Source organism: Streptopelia decaocto, assembly GCF_964273445.1.
Source record: "Streptopelia decaocto genome assembly, chromosome: 1".
In the NCBI taxonomy this organism is placed as follows: domain Eukaryota; kingdom Metazoa; phylum Chordata; class Aves; order Columbiformes; family Columbidae; genus Streptopelia; species Streptopelia decaocto.
This window is the reverse complement of record NC_138663.1, coordinates 64025723-64043142: the sequence shown is the minus strand read 5'-3', so window position 1 is coordinate 64043142 and position 17420 is coordinate 64025723. Positions and strand designations below refer to the sequence as shown.

The 17420-nt window shown below is 44.9% G+C and overlaps 1 protein-coding gene across 1 annotated transcript in view; it reads right to left on the bottom strand.

Moving 5' to 3' along the window:
• Positions 1-101: 101 nt before the first annotated feature.
• The window catches only part of STAB2 (stabilin 2), an 87017-nt gene continuing 69698 nt past the window's right edge, over positions 102-17420 (bottom strand). The window contains exons 55-69 of the mRNA XM_082066674.1: positions 17186-17309; positions 15782-15931; positions 13848-13952; positions 13349-13456; positions 12544-12737; positions 11408-11549; positions 10954-11087; positions 9647-9812; positions 9312-9418; positions 8556-8675; positions 7637-7795; positions 5555-5662; positions 2964-3092; positions 1767-1886; positions 102-1151 (exon numbers count right to left, since the gene is read on the bottom strand). Of these exons, the coding sequence (XP_081922800.1) occupies positions 1101-1151; positions 1767-1886; positions 2964-3092; positions 5555-5662; positions 7637-7795; positions 8556-8675; positions 9312-9418; positions 9647-9812; positions 10954-11087; positions 11408-11549; positions 12544-12737; positions 13349-13456; positions 13848-13952; positions 15782-15931; positions 17186-17309 (1917 nt within the window). The 3' untranslated portion in view covers positions 102-1100. The remainder of the gene's footprint in view (positions 1152-1766; positions 1887-2963; positions 3093-5554; positions 5663-7636; positions 7796-8555; positions 8676-9311; positions 9419-9646; positions 9813-10953; positions 11088-11407; positions 11550-12543; positions 12738-13348; positions 13457-13847; positions 13953-15781; positions 15932-17185; positions 17310-17420) is intronic.

The following is a 17420-nucleotide window of genomic DNA, read 5'->3' as shown; positions in this document are numbered from 1 at the left end:
TGGGGAAAACTCCCCTAAATATGTGTGTTTAGGCACGTTTGTGTTCTAACTTTTAAAATATAAGTAAAAGCAAGCCAAACCTTGACAACATCACAGGGAAATGTTACTGCTGCAAATGAGAAAATCTTCCTTTTATTGCTGTTTTTGTGGTTTCTATAGTGTTCTCACAGTTTGTTATGGTGTTAATGTTTTGAGGGGGGTGGGAAATGAAAGCAATCGAACTCAAGTTTGATTTGCTTCTAATAGTATGGTGTTATTTCTGTGCATCAGTTGAAAGGCAATGCTGATGTGCTTGGTAAAAGTAACAGATGTGAACAGGTGTGTAGCTTCTTCTCTCAGACCTTAAAAATGGAATGTGGACATGACGTGGCAAGGGTATGTTCATTATCCACTTTTCACAAAAACGGCTCAAGAAAAATTTGGTTACTATTTAGATACCCTCATATATCACCTATATGTCTTGTTAAACCTGCTACAATTACTATTTCCATTTGTACAATGAGGTGAGATGTAAACAAACCACGGTCAAGTTGGAGGAAAGACAGAAAAGCTAAAGGAGCTGAGCAGGGTGGACAGGCTGGATGCGTTTCCTGCTGCTGGAATTCTTACAAGAAAGTATACTAGCAAAAATTCCTTTAAGTTTAAAAAATACCAGTTTACCACGCGTTCTGTTTCACACTTGCCAGTTCTAGATGTAACTGAGCAAAAATGAAAGTGTAGAGCTGGAGTAGTAGCAAATTGGGAATATTTGCCAAGTTGGCTGTGTGTTTGAATCCATTTCAAAGTCTCTGCAGAAGAATAAAAGCAGTTAAATAGCAGGCTAGTGAAAGTCATACTTTTCAGAGAGAAGTGTTCTTTTGCTTCTATGTAGGTTACTTGAGGCTCAGTTTTGCATTTGGCACTCTCAATTGATATTGCTCATATACAGCCACTGCTTCTGAGGTGGGTGACTCTGTGGACTGTACAGACTGCATCTTAAACAAAGCTCTTTTAAAATTTGTAACAAGATTTTATTCCCTGAAACATGTAGGTGCTGTTTATTTTCACAATAAGTGTAAATAGAAATGTGCTTTATAATTGATTGATGCCAAATTCAGTCTTTAATTCTGATCATGAGGACCACTTATGACAAGCTGCTGGTCATCTGAATCCTATAAAATAGGAAAAAAAAAAAAAAGAATTGAATGTTGTGTTAGGAAATGAAAGTCACTTTTTGGGAAATTTGTCCATACAGAAGGCAGAGTTTGCACTTGACATTTTTGTACCTAACAAGTCTTTTTATTGGATGCAAAAAGATTTATTTGATTTTAGACCCTGCATGTCCATGAGGGTCTTGCTGAATTAGACCAGTGAGGCTAATCATATGTGCTGGCTTTACTCGATCTTTCCTTCCTGTGTTTCCCAGCCCCCTTCCCATTCCATTTCAGATTCTTTGCAGAGTGCTGGCACGGCACTTGGCTGCATTCACAGCAAAGAGAAGACAAAATTGGGTGGCCTTTTAAGTTTCTATAGACACGTCACTGGTATCTATCAGCATTTGAAGTCCAATTTAATTCAGCTCTCTTTGAAGGTAGTCTTGAGACAACAGCTGTAGGCCACAGACACTGTTTCTAGCAGTGGTAAGACAGGAAAGCCAGGAACTTGAATATTGTTTCACCAGATTGATTTTTCTTTTTTTCCCAACTAGACATTTTCTTTTCATAAAGCTGTTCCCTCTTACCATGATTTTAACTGGGTCTTAATTTCAAACAAAAATGAACACTTACTGAGAAAAGATCATAAGTAGGTTCTGGTGGAGTCAGTGCAGAAGAACTTTCATAAGAGGGGTTGGTGATATTCGAAGGCTGTGACTTGTCCAGTGGTGTTACATCAGTGTCGTCCTTTGACTACACAAAATCACACAAACATGCTTAAAATTAATCTCCTACTGGTGCATTAAGCGAGGAGGCACTTAAGCTTCTCTACCAACTGATGCAGTGTTGTGACTGAACTGGCTTTATCGTCTACATCAGTGTCTCTGGGTATGAATGGTGTTCTGGGTTGTTGCATTATCTCAGGTCACTTAACACTGGTACCTTTTTTTCTCTCTGTTATTATTTTTAAGCCTCAGCAAAGATGAAGAGAGGAATCATGGCCTTGGCCTTGTGCCTGGGCTAAGAGGTACCTGGTTGCTCCTGAGGGCTCTCTTTGTAACTTGTAAAAATACAAGTGTTTGCCCTGGCTCATGGCTCCTGTTTTTTGATTCTAGAAGATGTACCACATTAGGCAAGGTCTAGAATAGGAAGGGATTTCTGGTTACTTCTAGGTAGACTTGCTTTTTGATCGATTCTTTTGTATTTTGTAACACTTTTTTGGTGATCCCTCATCTGTGAGTAGTTTGGGGGTTGCTGGCTGGTTTCACATTCTCATGGTACTATGTAGGGCTAGAAGAGTGAGTTAACAGAAAGCAAGCATGGCAGTGCAATCAGTATAAGAAATATACATGTTTCAATACTGACAATCATTTCAATTTGCTTGACTTTTGAACCCGGCCTTTTTCCTATCAAACATTTCAACCTCCAGAACAGCAAAACTATTAGCAGCGAGGGGGAAGAGAACAGCAGGTGCCCTTTCACTGGTTGTAATGACCTGCTTCCCTAAGGGTAGGTGGTCTGGTGAGGCAAAGATTTCTGAATGGGTGCTGAGCAGTTAAATAAGCTTTTGGCCAGTCCTCGGTGTTGGAAGCCTCTGTGAGAGCAGGACTCTGTTGGGCACCTTAGAGGGAGAGGTCTGGGGGAGCAAGTGTAAGCTCATGCCCAAGACAAAGTGTGTGAGCCCTCCCCACTTTCTTCATGTCTTAGTCTGAGTGGTTCCAGTGGGAAGTGATCGGGAATGTTTCTAGCTTAATAAAATGCAAAGAGAATTTGGAGGTGGGTCTGGGGTAGTGCTGCCTCCCTGCTTTGCCTTCCTGTCTGTCATCTTACCTTGAAGTGCTGGAAGCCCATGTTTCTCTTCCTGAACCTGAGGTAAAAATATCCGATAAAAGCCACAATTCCAGCAACCAGGCAGATGCCAAAGAATATTCCTGTCCCGGTACTGGCATGGAGGGGAGCCTGGAAGCAAGAGAGAATGTGAGCGAGTTACAGATGGGCACTGGTCACTTTCCAGCACCTGAGCACACACAGTGTCCCTTTGAGATGTGCCCTAGTCCTGAACTGCTTTTGTGCTTGTGTTTCCTGATACACGTTCCCTGAAGACAGTTAAATATGGCCTTTTGATAGTAATTACCAGCTAGATTTTTTGGGGGGTACTGGACATCAGCTCTAGTACAGCTTCACGTCATTCACAGTTTTGAAGTTACAGAGCATGCGTAAGCAATCTTTTCTAGTCAGAGTAGCTACAGAGGCTATGATGAGGCTGAAAGCTCACTGGCTTGAGGAGGAGAAATGGGTACCAAATTCCCTTAAGCAGCTTTGGAAACCTGTGCTACAGTCCTAGAGAGTTCTGTTTGAGTTCAAGCCTATTCACAGAATCATACAGAATCACTGCTTTTTGTGCTCTGGGGAGGTGTTGGTTATTGCCAGCTATGGGCAGCCATGTACTCCATCCTCTGAGCCCCTCTTACCAGGCCTAAAACCAAACTGCATCTGAGATGAGGCTCCTCTCCTTGCTGGTCAGAGGGACTGCCAGCCTGTGTGGACGGTGCGCAAGGCTGGGATCTGCCAATGGCCCAACACCTGCCTTCTGTAGGTAATTTTGCCCCAAAACATGCAATGCTCTTAACCTGAAATCATTATTCAGTCAAGCAGGCAAAGTGCCAATCCAAGTAACTGTATATTTTATAAATATTTTAATAGATATGGAGGTGAAGGAATAAAATTCACACGTGATCTGGATTTAATCTAAATGTGAGAAATGCCACTACACTTTGCCTTCTGCAGCTCTGTAGCCTGCTAGACTGATAACCACGAATGTGGCCAGCAGTTTAGGGGGCACAATAAGTTTGAAGGATCCCAAAGCACGTAGGCACTCAGGCTGCAATCTCCACAAAGCAGGGTGGTCTTGCTGGCAATCGAGCAGGTGAGGACGGATCTGGAATTGGGTAAAATATTCGTATGCTGTAAAGGTTGCTTTTCCATGTGATGTCTTAGCTCTGTGGTCTCCTAACTAGAAACCTAATGATTAAACTTAAACTGGCAAAACCAATCACATTGTTGTCTTAACAGATATGCTCACTTCACTTACTTTTTTTAGAAAACAAAGGCATTTACATGGTGCAGCTGGACAGCTAAACATTAGAAGACATTTGGTTGCCCTCTAGGATGTGAAAGGTATTATAAAGACTGTAATATCATGCTGCTGTAGACTGACAGAAACTGCCTATTATTTTGAATCATTTTCAAGCAGTAATTTATGCTTGTACCCAAGCGTGTCATTTCCTACTTGTGAGGATTGTAGGCTGCAATGGATTTTTGTGAACTGTGATTGTGCAGGCATATTACTGAGCTTCTAGGAACATGAGGGAGGATTTGTGAAGGAGAAATGGTTGCTCAGAACAAAATGAAGGTGAGAAATAGGATATCAATAGGATTAACTTTGTGGATCGAGGAGGCAGCTGGTTAGCCACTTCCCGAATGGATGGGCTGTAAATGTGAGGCCCCTTCAGTGCAGGGAGAAAAGGATCGGAGTTACCCTGACAGAAGAGTTCTTCAGATTAGATAAGTGGTGGGTCTTGCAAGGTCATCTTGAGCCTGTGTTGGGCTGTCACAGGGTAAGTACCCTGCGTGGAACAGAGCTGCAGAGCGCTAACACTGCACATCTGAACACTTTGTTACGGAAAACATTTTGTACTGGAAAGAGAGGTGTTCCCTGTGCACCTCCCCCAGGGGCAGCAGGGATCACTTTTGTGAAACTTCCCAGTTGCATTGCAGGTGAACAAAATGTTTTTCCTCCCTTTCATACAAAGCACTAACTTTGCTGGTGGGAAATAAACAGAACAATGTTCCTGCCTCCCTGCTGCTGGGCCCTGTCCCATTTTTGTTCTAGCGTGAAGCAGTGCAACTGCTTCCATGGAACGGATGGCACCCTTTTCTAACTGTGCTATTTTGCCATGCACTGTTTGCTTTCATCTTTCTAATGGGATAGATGATTGGATAACTAGGACTATTGCCTGGATTTGTGCAGACAAAATATCTGTCTCCAAGACACCTTGATTTGGATAGGAATGAATGCAAAGCCAAGATTAAAAATTTTCCTTAGAAGTTTAAAATACCTTTCTGAAAGAACTGGAATTGAGTTTTATTAAACCTCCATTATAAAAATGAGCTCCATTATAAAATAGAGCTTTTATTTTATTTATAGAAAATAAATGTGGAAAGAACTTGTTCAGACAGAAACATGTTGAACAATCTTCACTGGTACCTTGTTCTCAACTTCTAATTTTCTTTCAAACTAACCTTTTAAATAGGAACTGCATATATGGGAGGGAAACTGGGAATATATGAATGTGAACAATGGTTGATCTAAGCCACCGCCACCTCTCACCACCCAAAAAAAAAAATCACTTGGTACTTACAGGTGCTGGTGGAGCCTTTAAAGGCTCTGAAATGACATGGATTATGCCGTTGGAAGCAATTATATCCCACTCAACAATAGCACTTCTGTCCACATATCTGATCTCACTCTGCCAGGAGAAAGAGCAATCAGAGCTGAGCTTTGACCCTTCTCGCTTCGGGACTGAAACCTCAAGATTATTTCCCTGCCTCGGTTACTGACACACAGAGAAAAATGTTTACACTGCTGCCTCCCTGGCCATCAGCCTGGGATGTCTGTGGCTGGTCATGGCAATCCTGTGCATGAAGTAGCCATCATCATTACCTGCATATTGTCCTCAGGAATTTCTTTGTCTTGTTGGTTTTTTTTTTTTTTTTTTAATAAAGGTGGTTGTGATGTTTGTGCCCAGGAGTGCTGTTACTCCTGAGTGCCAGGCAGCCTGCAGCCTGCCTCCCTTACAGCTGCTTCCCCTGCTGAGGATGCCGCTTGCTCCGAGCTTACTGGTTTGAGAGAGCTGGGTCAGCACTGATGGGGAGTCATTGACCCCAGTTTATTTGGTGGCCTAGCATCTGTGAGCAGGAAGGTGGCCCCACATGGCAACATATCAGGACCGGAGAGGGACAGGATCAGTTGTTGCCACCTCAACACTTTTGTAAATTCTGCTGAAAATGGGAGTCCTTGACTGCTTTGGGCTCATCCTGAGTCTCTCCAGCCTGTGTCTGTGTTTTGGGAAGGAGGGTTCATAGATGTCTGCGCTATTGCAAACTGCTTTGAATTTCATCTTAGCAAAATGGCTTCTCCTTGGTGAGCAGAGCTGGGAACTGCTCTTGCCCTGGCACAAAGTGGTACGCTGCTGCTGCGAGAGCACATGGTGACTTTCTGTGCCCAGGGAGGAAGAGGCTCAGCTCTAGTGGCACCGCAGAGTGGTGTAGGAGTCACACCATGTCCTCCTCCCTCTCCTTCAACCCTGCACTGCCCTGCCAGGGTCCCGGGGAAAGCTCCTGGGCTCTGCCCCTGTGTGCTGGGACAGGTGGGTGCTCGGTCACCTGGAACATGTACAGAAAGCAGCCGCTACCTCTCCTTCCCACCGTGGCACACCACAGAGCATCACTGTGGCCAAGGGAACCAGGGGCCTGATCTGGTCCTCCGGGGAGTAAGAAAAGCTACAGATTTCCAACCAGCTTCTGAAGTACAGGAGTAAGATATGTGTTAATGGGCTCTGAGCCTCCCCTTGGCAGCTTTTGAAGAAAGGAGGATAATTTTTTTTAAGGCGAATCTGTTGTAATTCAAATAGCAGATGAAAGTGAGCCAAAAGAGCTCCTGCATGCTAATGAGTGATACAGGAAAGCCTTGTGCTGCTGCACGCAATCTCTCATGAAGGTATACTTTATTAATGTGATTACTGAGTTTGCAGTATAGAGCGGTTTTGAAAATACAAATCACATGCGTGATAATTCTCATGCTTGGTCTCAAGGGGCTGCTGTCACTGATGTTATTTGAAATGCTTGGGCAGCAAGTATTTTCTTAAGATAAAATGAGTAGTTGAGTGTGTTTTCAAAAGATGCAATCCCCTAAAATGTCAGAGGATACTTTCCATTTCAAAAGGGATATAAAGTTTTGCATTTAAAAGAACTCCACCAAAAGAGCAATTCAAAATGTCAACTCATGTTGTTTCCACTTTTGCTCTGAGCCAAAGCTGTGCTGGGGTCTCCTCTCTCCCAGAAAGTTACCTTTGAAGTTAACTTTGCAAATGCCAACACCTTTCTCTGATGATAAGCTGCTGCTCTCATCTCTGCTCTTATCACACTGCCATCTCTCATAATCCCACCAGGCTAAGAGAAGGATTGAACCAAGACCCTATCCCCATCCTGCCGTTCCTGCAGGCCATCTGAACAGCCTGGCCACTTGCAAACTTGTAGATTTGCAGTTTGCCAGCTGCTATCCTGCAGTCTGTGGGCAGGAAAGAGCCTTCTGAAGGCAGCTTCTCATTGCTGCCCACTATAACCTTACTGAATTGCTTTCTGGATCAGTGTGTCACCTGATTACAGGGTATAGCATAAGGAAGGGAAAAAGCACAAAGATGGGAGATTTATTTAAAAGGTACCTGTTCAGTGGTGGGGGCTTGATGTTCCTGGCCCCTGGTATTTGTAATGAGGAGTTTTTCCCCAAGGCGAGTTAGAAGGGTGGTGCCGTTGGTCAAGTCCTCATAAAACATTATACTGGCATTAGATAAATGATACTCAATGTCTCGCCCGGAAAGTGTCTGCAAACAATAGCAAAATACAAGGAACATTAACTGATCTCATTAATCCTCTAGATTTACCAGCAGGCTAAGTGCCTCTGACCTTTTTCCCCTCTTTGCTGTTAATGCTGCAGCAAGTGCAACGTCGGGTAGAGCTGTTGGGAAATCTGGATGCGAACAGTGGGATCGTCTGTCCCTGCTGGCCTCTGATGGCTGCCTGCAGCAGGCAGTGCCTTGATTCTGGCAAGACAAAGGATTTTACTCTTTTGTATGAAGACCTGTAATGATGAGCCTCAGAGAGATTCCCAACAGCTTGAAGATGCAAGACAGGGCAGAAACCCATGTGAATTGTTTGAGACAATGTTCGACTGAAGAAAGGAAAGTAAAAAGGGATAAGCATGGAAATGAAGCTAGGAACAGATGCCTTTAATGTATTTGTAGGAAATATCAAAGCTGTGCATTGCTTTCTTCAAATAACTGTGTTCAATGTTAATAAGCCAGAACAGACTTCATCTTAGGCAGACTCCTGTAACTAAAATCCCTGATGGAAAAGTCTCTGTATTGACTTGAATGCTCGATGGCCTTGCACTCTTAACTGTGGAAGAAAAATGGAAAGGATGAACTCATCTCTTTCAGAAGCGCAGTTTAAAGTATGTGGGGTTACACAGAAATGTCATACTGAGATTATTGTTTTTTAAGCTTACATTTCACAGGGATACAGCTATAATGGCTGTTTAAAAATGTTATTGAAATGAGGAAGGAAAAGAGGAAAAGCGCTGACCTCATTTTCCCTTAACCCGCTATCATTTGGAGCAAAGAGAGTGGCGTGCACTGACAGGTCCGTGAGGTACCGCAGGAACTCTCTCCCCTTCCTAGAGTTGTTGGAGTAAGCCATGATGTCCTAGGCAGAAACAAAATCCAGCTTTACTAAAGACCAATTGTGCGCTCCTGTGCGGGGAGCTGAAAAGATGAGACCATGTAAATAACGACATAGAAGCTTTCTGTTACTAGCTATGAAGCAGCTCTAGAGTGATATTACAAAAAAAAGTTTGTATTCAAAACGAAGTTTTAGCTGCTGATTTGATGAGCATGTCTTAAAGTGACTTGCAGGAGTTGGGCCCTTGGTGTCTATGGGGCATAGACACATAATGCTTTTCTGAGGAGCAGCAAGAAAAGGACCCTTTTTATGTTTGGCCTTTCCCCAGTAGGAATTCAATAAAATTACAAAGCACAGTTACTTGTGATGCTTAGAAAGCCAGAGGCAGTTGTGCAGAGAATCCTCTTTAAGCTAAAGCTGCAGTAACATTTAATTACCAAGTGAGTTTTAGAAACCCAAAACCTCATTGAAACAAGTAATTAAAAAAATCCCAAAACCCAAGTTCTGATTTTGATAGTGCAGATTTAGACTGCTCCACCTTGCTTTTGCTGGTGTGGTGTTGTTACCTGCTAGGAAAGCAAACACCAAGGTACAAGCTGCTGGCAGACCCTGTCTCTCTCCCCTCACCCCACCGAGCAGCGTTTTGGCTGTGGGCCCTACCGACAAGAAGTTGGTCAGCGTTGGGAAGGACGTCAGCACTTGCAGCAAGTTCCCGCTGCAGGAGAAGCCATCCCCCACATAGCCAGGCTTGCAGGTGCAGTTCACCTCTGGAAGGTACAAACACAGATAGCAGCGTGGGCAAACAGTCTTTGCTAGAAGATTTTAGGCTGCCCTGTGCCTGAAAAACAACTTTCAAGCAACAGATTTTATTTTTTTTTTAAGTTAAAAAGAAGCAGAATCTCTTGCAATGTTATCTGGTGACCTGCTGCTGACCAAAGGAACTGAAAACCGGGTTCCGTCTCTGCGCAGAGGGATGCAACAAAGGACCCTCTTACCTTTCTCTCTGTAGCAGAAGACATCCCAGGTTTCACTCAGGTTGACTCTTTTCCCATAGTCCACAATGCCGACGTGCCCAGCGCCACAATTTGGGGAGGAGAAGGCAGTTGGGTAGCCCACTCTTTCGCCATCCAGCCAGCCAGCAGCGCACAGGTGGTACCTCGCCTGCAGCCGGCACAGCCATAAGGGAAAACACACTGGGGGGAGAGCTGGGTGATGGGGCTGGGGTGCTGGGGACGAAAGGGATTGTCCCCCCCTGGACACCCAGGCAGCACCCCATCCACTATCTGTCTTTCTGAGGGGGCTCTGTCTGTCCATCTGTCTGACACCCTGCAATGAGCTGAGCTCTGGGCCAAGGGACTGCAGAGATGGGGCCTCTCTGAGACTGAGTGCCTCCCCATACAGGCCAAGGGAGCCTTTCCTGGGAAAACCTGCCCCAAGCCCAAAGCTGGGCAGGATCAGAGGTGGGTGTGAAAGCCACAGGGGGGACATGCAATCCCTTTGTGTACCAGACCACCTTTTGTAAGTGTGGGAAAGGCTCACAAACCAGCTTAACACAGAAAATAACTCCCCAGAAGTTCTGGAGCCAGCCCCACTGCTGACTTTGCTGCTTCGAGAGAAATATTTAGACTATAGGGTGCAGGGGATGTGCAGCTCAGGCTGTAACCTGAATGTCCTCAGGAAGCAGAAGGAGGTTTACTTGCTGGCTGTGGTCCAGCCTCACATTTTGCTAAAGGTGTCTCTAAACGGTGACTGTCTGTCTTCCTTTCGCAGATGGGAAGGACACAGAAAGGCAGAGGCAGTCTTGCCCACCCTTCTAAAACAAGTTTTATGAGCCCAAGGTGTGATGCTTATCCCACTGATGTCAGCCATGTGTTGTCTATAACACACTCAAGGAAAAGAAAATGGAATTGGCTCTGCTAAGTTTACAGTGTTTGGGGAAAGGATTCCTGGAGCCTTATATTAAAAAAAATAATCTAAGCATAATTCTGAAGGGTATATTTCTTTAAGGAGTGCTATTAATTAAACCCCCCATGAAAACACTGTAAATTTGACTTCACCATCCCACCCCAGTATAACTGAAAACAAAAAACTTGGCAACTGGTCACAGTGCTGTATGAGCAGGTGTGAAACCAATAAACAGTCTGGAAACTGCTCCCAGCCAAATGTACCTTAGGGCATGGGGGAAGGAAAGGAGGGAAAATGAAGCTTATCAGCATGGAGCCATCCCCTTGTTCCTCCCTGTCCATTTGTGCTGTGGCTAGGTCCGCTCTGAGGATCTCCTCCAGCAGTGATGCTACCTCACCTTCTGTGCGTACAGCAGCTGGTTATACGTCGCGACGGTGGCTGACTCATTGGCACAGGCCTCCTTTGCCTTCTCATAAGTCATTTTGTACTGCCCTTGTGGGGACCGTAAGTGGAAAACCCCAACTGTGGTATCTGCAAAAAGAGAGAAGGACCAGCTCTTTCTGAGGGGGTTTCCATGTCTGGCCACAGAGTCAACTGTGCTGCACAAATACCTGTGGATTTTGTGAAATGCAATTAGGACAGATGGTTCCCTTAGGGGTAACGTTCCTACCTGGATGCCCTCACCTATTCCTTCAGAAATCCAGTATTGCAAAGTATTTAAGCAACATGTTCTAACTTTCATCATCTCATTGTTTCAAGGGGACACAAGGATCCTGGTCACTGGCTTCAGTGCAGTAGCACAGGAACAGCCATGTCCCAGTCCCGTGGCGTTCACGGTGTGCCCTCCTCACCTTGGAAGTGGAGATCGGCGCAGTCAGCGTCAGGGTGGCACTGCCCGTTGTCCTGCAAGCAGCGGTTGAGAGGAAGCTGCATCACTGAGCAGTTCAGCCCATCACCGATGTAGTTATTTTTACATTCGCACTTGCGTTTGTCCTGGCGAAAAAAGGCGAAAACAAGTACTTAGCTGACTGCTGGAAAAATTTTACTTGATATAGACAGGAATGGACAAACAGGAAAGTTGCTACCAACAACTGTGATTCAACTGACCACAAACTCTGAGGCTGATGTTTATTCTTCTAAGCAAAACGTTTACACAGGCTTGGGTTCTTCGCTGAATCAATACTAAAACATAATTCCATTCACAAAACTAATAACATGCATTGGAGAATTATATGACACATAATTAACAAATATGAATGGCAAGCCTATCAAAATGATATTTAAATGATAGGGCATGGAAGCATGAAAGGAATTTAGTATCCCACTGATAATAATACATTAAGAACTATAAAACAAGCAGTAGTTGGCGACATCCAGGAATTGCGATGGCTGGCAGCTGGAATGGATTTGCAGCAAGGCTCTTCTAGATAGCTTCTGGAAGATATATCAGACAAGCCACCAATATGCGATGGACAGTGACACTGACAGCACCAGGACAAGTGCTGGATCAAGTCACTGCACATGTTTTCCTCAACAACTTTGACCGTGTGGGCCAAGGAATTTGTACAATGTGGCTGCAGAGCTTTTAAAGCTGGGTCCAGCCAACCAACAAATGACACTGTTCTCCCAACTGTCCCTAGGTTTAGCTACCAAAATACATTCAGTTTCAATCCAACAAATTCCTATTGCAAATAGGGATATCCAGTTAGGGAGAGCTGAGAAGGGGACAGAAAAATTACACATGCAAGATACCCCATCTGTTGTAGTACCCCTTTCCCCGCAGGAAAGATTTCAAACTGTTCCTCAGCCCTCAGCTGACAGGATACCAAACTGATGGGGAAAGCAAGCTGGAGCTATGTAAAGGTTGTTTTGGAAAACAGGGACTGTGAGAGGTAGAGAGTGGGATCCAGCCAGAGGAAGGATTTCTGCGGCACCAGGCAGAAATTCCTCAGAATTCCCTGCTGGTGATGGAAATCATTCAACTTACAGGTCCTATGACAGTGCAAATGGCATGCTCGTGGCAGCCTCCATTGAAGCCGTCGGCGCAAGGATTTATTGGAAGGCACATAAAGCCATCGCCTTTGTATCCTTTCTGGCAACTGCAGAAGACTTTCACTCCCAGCTGTGTGCAGTCTGCTGCCTTGTGGCACCCGCCATTGCTTTGTTTGCAGAGGTCTGCAGCTGCATGGGAGAAAACAGGTGAGTAAAGGATGTTCTTCACAAAGATAGACCATCTCCAGATTTTTAAGGTACACTAAAAATACTAGAACACTTTGTTTGGGGAAAAAAAATCCTGATGAGTTTTCTGAGGCATTCCTGAACTTGTGCAAAGGCTATCCTTTAGGGCTCTGAAGCTCTTGACAGGGTGTCCTTGATTTAAGAGACACAGCATCAGCCTGCAGACTTCTGGCCAAGGTGACTTTGGAGGACACAAGACACCTGGCTGAGTAAGAATGACTATTTCTGCAGTGATGTTACTGGGGAACTGCCTTACCTGAGGTCATCAAAGAAAATCCTGTAAGGGAAACCCTGTTGAAAACTCTTTTGTCTCTAAAACCTGACTGAAGCACACTTCTTGTTCATAGTTCTGCTCAGTAAAGCCTGTTGAAGCCAACCACCTGCTTCGGAAAACACTGATCTGTATATATTCTACATTTGTTTCACTTGCTGCAGTGTGGCAGTTTTTATGTTTGGTAGCCAACATCTCATACTAGATAGCAACCGCATGCAAGCGTATGTGCAAGAGGGGACAACATGCTTTCTTGTAGCAGGCCGTGCCAGAGGGAGCTCACCTGTGCAGGTGATCCCATCCCCGTTGTAGAAGGGCTTGCACTGACAGGTGTTGTTCTCTGTGCAGACGGCGTTGGGGGAGCAGCTTGGGGAGCATACTGGCTGCAGAGCTGTGGGGAAGGCAGAACGGCTGGGGTGAAGATGGTATTTATCTTACGATGCCTTTGTTTCATGCAGATAGAAAAGCCCTCATACTAGTCTTGGTAACTGGAAAACCCGTAAGAATTGATTTTTGACTACTTAGCTCTAGGGTGATATCTTTCCTCACGGAGCCCGAAGTCCCTCCAGAGGGGAGATAAACACTTATATTCCCGGTTCACAAAGGAGACAGGGAGGTGAAGGGAGAAGTTTAAAGTTCAGAGCAGAGTCCCTTAGCCTCCAGTGAGGGCTTCTGGCATTATTAACCCTTTCTTTCTCTTCTCTATGCAAACCCTCTATTGATTGTAAGTGCCATCAGCCCATGGCTCCACCCAATGGAGCCTGCTGGGAGGAGGCAGAGACCTAGCTTGGTTTCACACAGCCGGCCAGTCCATCCCGTTTCACAGAAACATCGTCCTGTTCCTGAATATCCTTCATCACACTGCCCGTTGGTCTTGCATTCACAGGCTGCAAAAAGAATGGAGAGGGATCACTTACAGAGCTGCCTTTGGGAAAAGGGAAAATCTTTCCCTAGAGAAACATTACCTAGACTGTCAGTTTAGATACAGTATTATTTAGCAATTATTTAGATAAATTTAACCTCATGGTTTTTCACCACAAGGCTAGTCAAGCAGTGGGCCACACTGCTCAGAGTGGATGGGCAGTTTCGACCCTTGGAGGCTTGCAAGCCCAACAGGAGACATCCTGAATGTCTTGGTTTGATCTCAAAGCTGACCCTGCTTTGAGCAGGGGGTTGGAGTACAGACCTCCTGAGGTCCCGTCCAACCTGAATTATCCTGTGAACCTATGGTTTAATAACTGGCATTCATTCACTGTTCCTCTGAAAATGAAAATGTATATTGATCTGCATTGTGGTATAGTGGTAAACTTCACAAAGAACTGTGGTGGGAAGAAGTTAATGGTTGAGCTGAAGATCCAGCCCCATCCTGTTCTAATGTGTGGCAGCTCTAGTTGTGGGGAAGCTTTTTAGCCAGAGAGAAGTGAGGTGCATGGAGAGAGAATGTGCTTGGTTGCTGCTTGGGGAAAAAGTCTGAGTAAGGAAGCCAAATATGAGATTAGTGACCTTTGCTGTAAAATGTGGGCAGATTAGTTTTTTTTTTTTTAATTTGGTATTTTTATGACTAAAAGCTTCTGAATTCCTTTTGTTCCTTTTATACATGGGATGTTACTGCTTCTGCCCTGCAAACTGAAGCATGATGGAGTGATTTGATCTATAGGTGATTTTTTTTTTCCCACTCTTTGGACCCTGCAATAACTTACATGCAGAGTCCTTCTTACAGAATTATTGGTGGCTCTCTGTTGTATAATGTAATGAAATAGCATCCTGTCTTGTTTTTCCCCTCTTCCTGAAATATTGCTGTTTAAAGAGGAAAATTATGCAGGACTTGGGAAACTAATTCTGTGAAGACCTGGTCATACTGAAAAGCAGTTTCATTGTCTGGTTATCTATTTTTTGGCTGACATAAATATATATTAAAGAGGCTATAAAACATTCTTTCTGTTAGCACAATCTGGTCAGACTACCAGCTCACACAGTTTATGCCGTGTTGTGCTATAAACTGATAAATTGCAGGTAAGCATACTCTTGAGCATTGGTATCCAGAGCTAGTGTCTTGCCTCCACCCCAAAGATACCTAGCTTATAAACCCCTCTGTATGTGCCTCATGAGCACTACAGGTGGACACAGTTAGGATGGAAGGGTTAATGTTGTAGCCTCCCATCTGAAGGCTTTATGTTGGGAAAGTATTTTAAGTTTCAAGGGTGATATTGATCCTGGTTCCACCTAGTTTACATTTAAAGCCACAATGAAATGGATTATGTGAGAAGTTTCTTGGCTGCTGACCCTCTTCACAAACTATCTTCATCTTGGTGTCCTTTTTTTTAATTTTCTGCAAAAGTAGTGTGTGGCCTTGGTCTCCTGCCATCCTTTAGGAATCACATTGCTAAAGTGCTGTCTTTCCCTTGATGGGGATGAGGTAGGAGGCTGTGCTGTAGTTGAAAACACTTGTTGATGGAAGTTCTGTCTCCGTCCTCTGTTACCTGTGTGCCATATGAGAACAGGAGGAGCCTTGCAGAGAAAGCTAAGGAAGCATCTGCTCCCTTGCCTTCTCCTCTTCCCTTTTGAGACCTTGTGCTACCCCTCTGTGTGAGGAGGTGTTTGGAGAAAAATGTTGGTATTGAAAAGGGGAAGCCTTTCTTGGTTTACTTAACCTATCACTGACAAAATAGTTTAGGCGTGATGTGGGCAACAGCAAGGAAAGGAAACTTCAACTTACGCCTGCAGCTGGAGCCATATCTGCCTGGCAAGCAGAGCTCGCACGAAGTCCCATTGAAGCCGCTGTTGCAGCGGCACTCCCCTGTCCCGCTGTACCCATCGTCACAGGAGCCGTGGTTGTTGCATGGGGTCTCTGGGCCCCCAGGGCAAGCTGAAAGGTTTAAGAAAAAAAAGAAAAAGTGGCTGTTTAGCTCCAGTGTGTGTTTATTCATTGTCACTGTTATTTATTGTTTTGTAAAAGTCCTTGAACTGGGAAAGGCTTGTAAATGCATCTTTGTTGGGGCGTGTAAAAGTACCTGTGACACTTGCAAGCTTCATGCTCCAAATTCCTTGAAGCACTTCTACAACTCCTGTCAGAAAGGTGTTGTGGACTCTCCCAGCCCTGGGTCTGGGTGCTGTTGCCTGGGTGCTTGCTCATTCAGATCCATCAGTGAATGGCACTGCCCTCCCCTGCCCAAATCCAGCCTTGCTTGTGCACATCCATGTGGTCTCTGTGCTGCTGGGGTGAGCACAAAAGGCAGCTGGGCTGGACAAAATTTCTTGGGATCCTCATGTGTCTCTGAAATCCAGCCAGTGTGCTGGCAGGGCTATGTGTCCCTGGACCTGTCTGCCGGCAGAGATCCTAACCCAGATCCTGACCCCCTGTGCCCTTGTGAGAGCGTTGGTACTGTTCCCCATGGGGCTGGCAGGTGAAGGAGCACACCTTTCCTTAGTGCCTGCTAACAAGCAGCTGCAGACAAAGCTTCCCAAACTGCCTCACACCTGTTCAAAGCTACAATATCTGAGCTTACTCCACTGATGTGTGCACTTGCACATGGCTGAGGAATTGTATACTGTGTCTCTGGTGTGTCCTGGTATCACTGTCATGAACCTGATGTCCTTTTTTGTGTTGAAAGCACTTTCAGCTGGTGACCAATTAAGACTCGCTGGGCTTGGTTATAGCAGGGCAGTCTTTACTTTCTGTAGCAGAGGTGTCAAACTCATTTTCACCAGGGGCCACATCAGCCTTGAGGCTGCCTTCAAAGGACCAAATGTAATTTTAGGACTGTATAAATGTAGGATTCATTACATTAATACAATCCTAAAATTACATTCAACCCTTTGAAGGCAACTGCCAGGCTGATGTGGCTCCCAGTGAAAATGAATTTGACACCCCTGCTCTATAGCATTCATTTAGTTTGCCACTAGCATGGTGTTTCAAACTTGCTGTAAACGTGAAAAAGAGATTATTTGGAGTGGAAAAGCAGTAATACTTTCTGCGTACTTTAGCTATTGCAACAGAGTTTCCCCATCTTGCAGCTGGTCTCTCCTCACGCCCCCTATCCCAGCTCTTGCAGTTCAGCCAGCTGGGTGCTGCACAGCTGTGTTTGGGGAGGCCACAGACCAGCAGAGGTGTGTGTCCTACCTTGGCAGTCTGGTCCAAAGTAGCCCTTGCAGCACTTGGCCATGTGGATGACCATGGAGCAGTTCCTTTGGCAACCGTCCCTCCGTAGCCCATAGTACCTGTACGTGCACAACTGGATTTCTTCCTGGGCATCACATGTGCCAGTGCAGAGAGGGGGAAAAACACAGTAAGATGAGTGCAATGTGGTGGTTTGGTTTATTTCCTCTTTAAATAGCAGTTTCTGATGCACATTGCA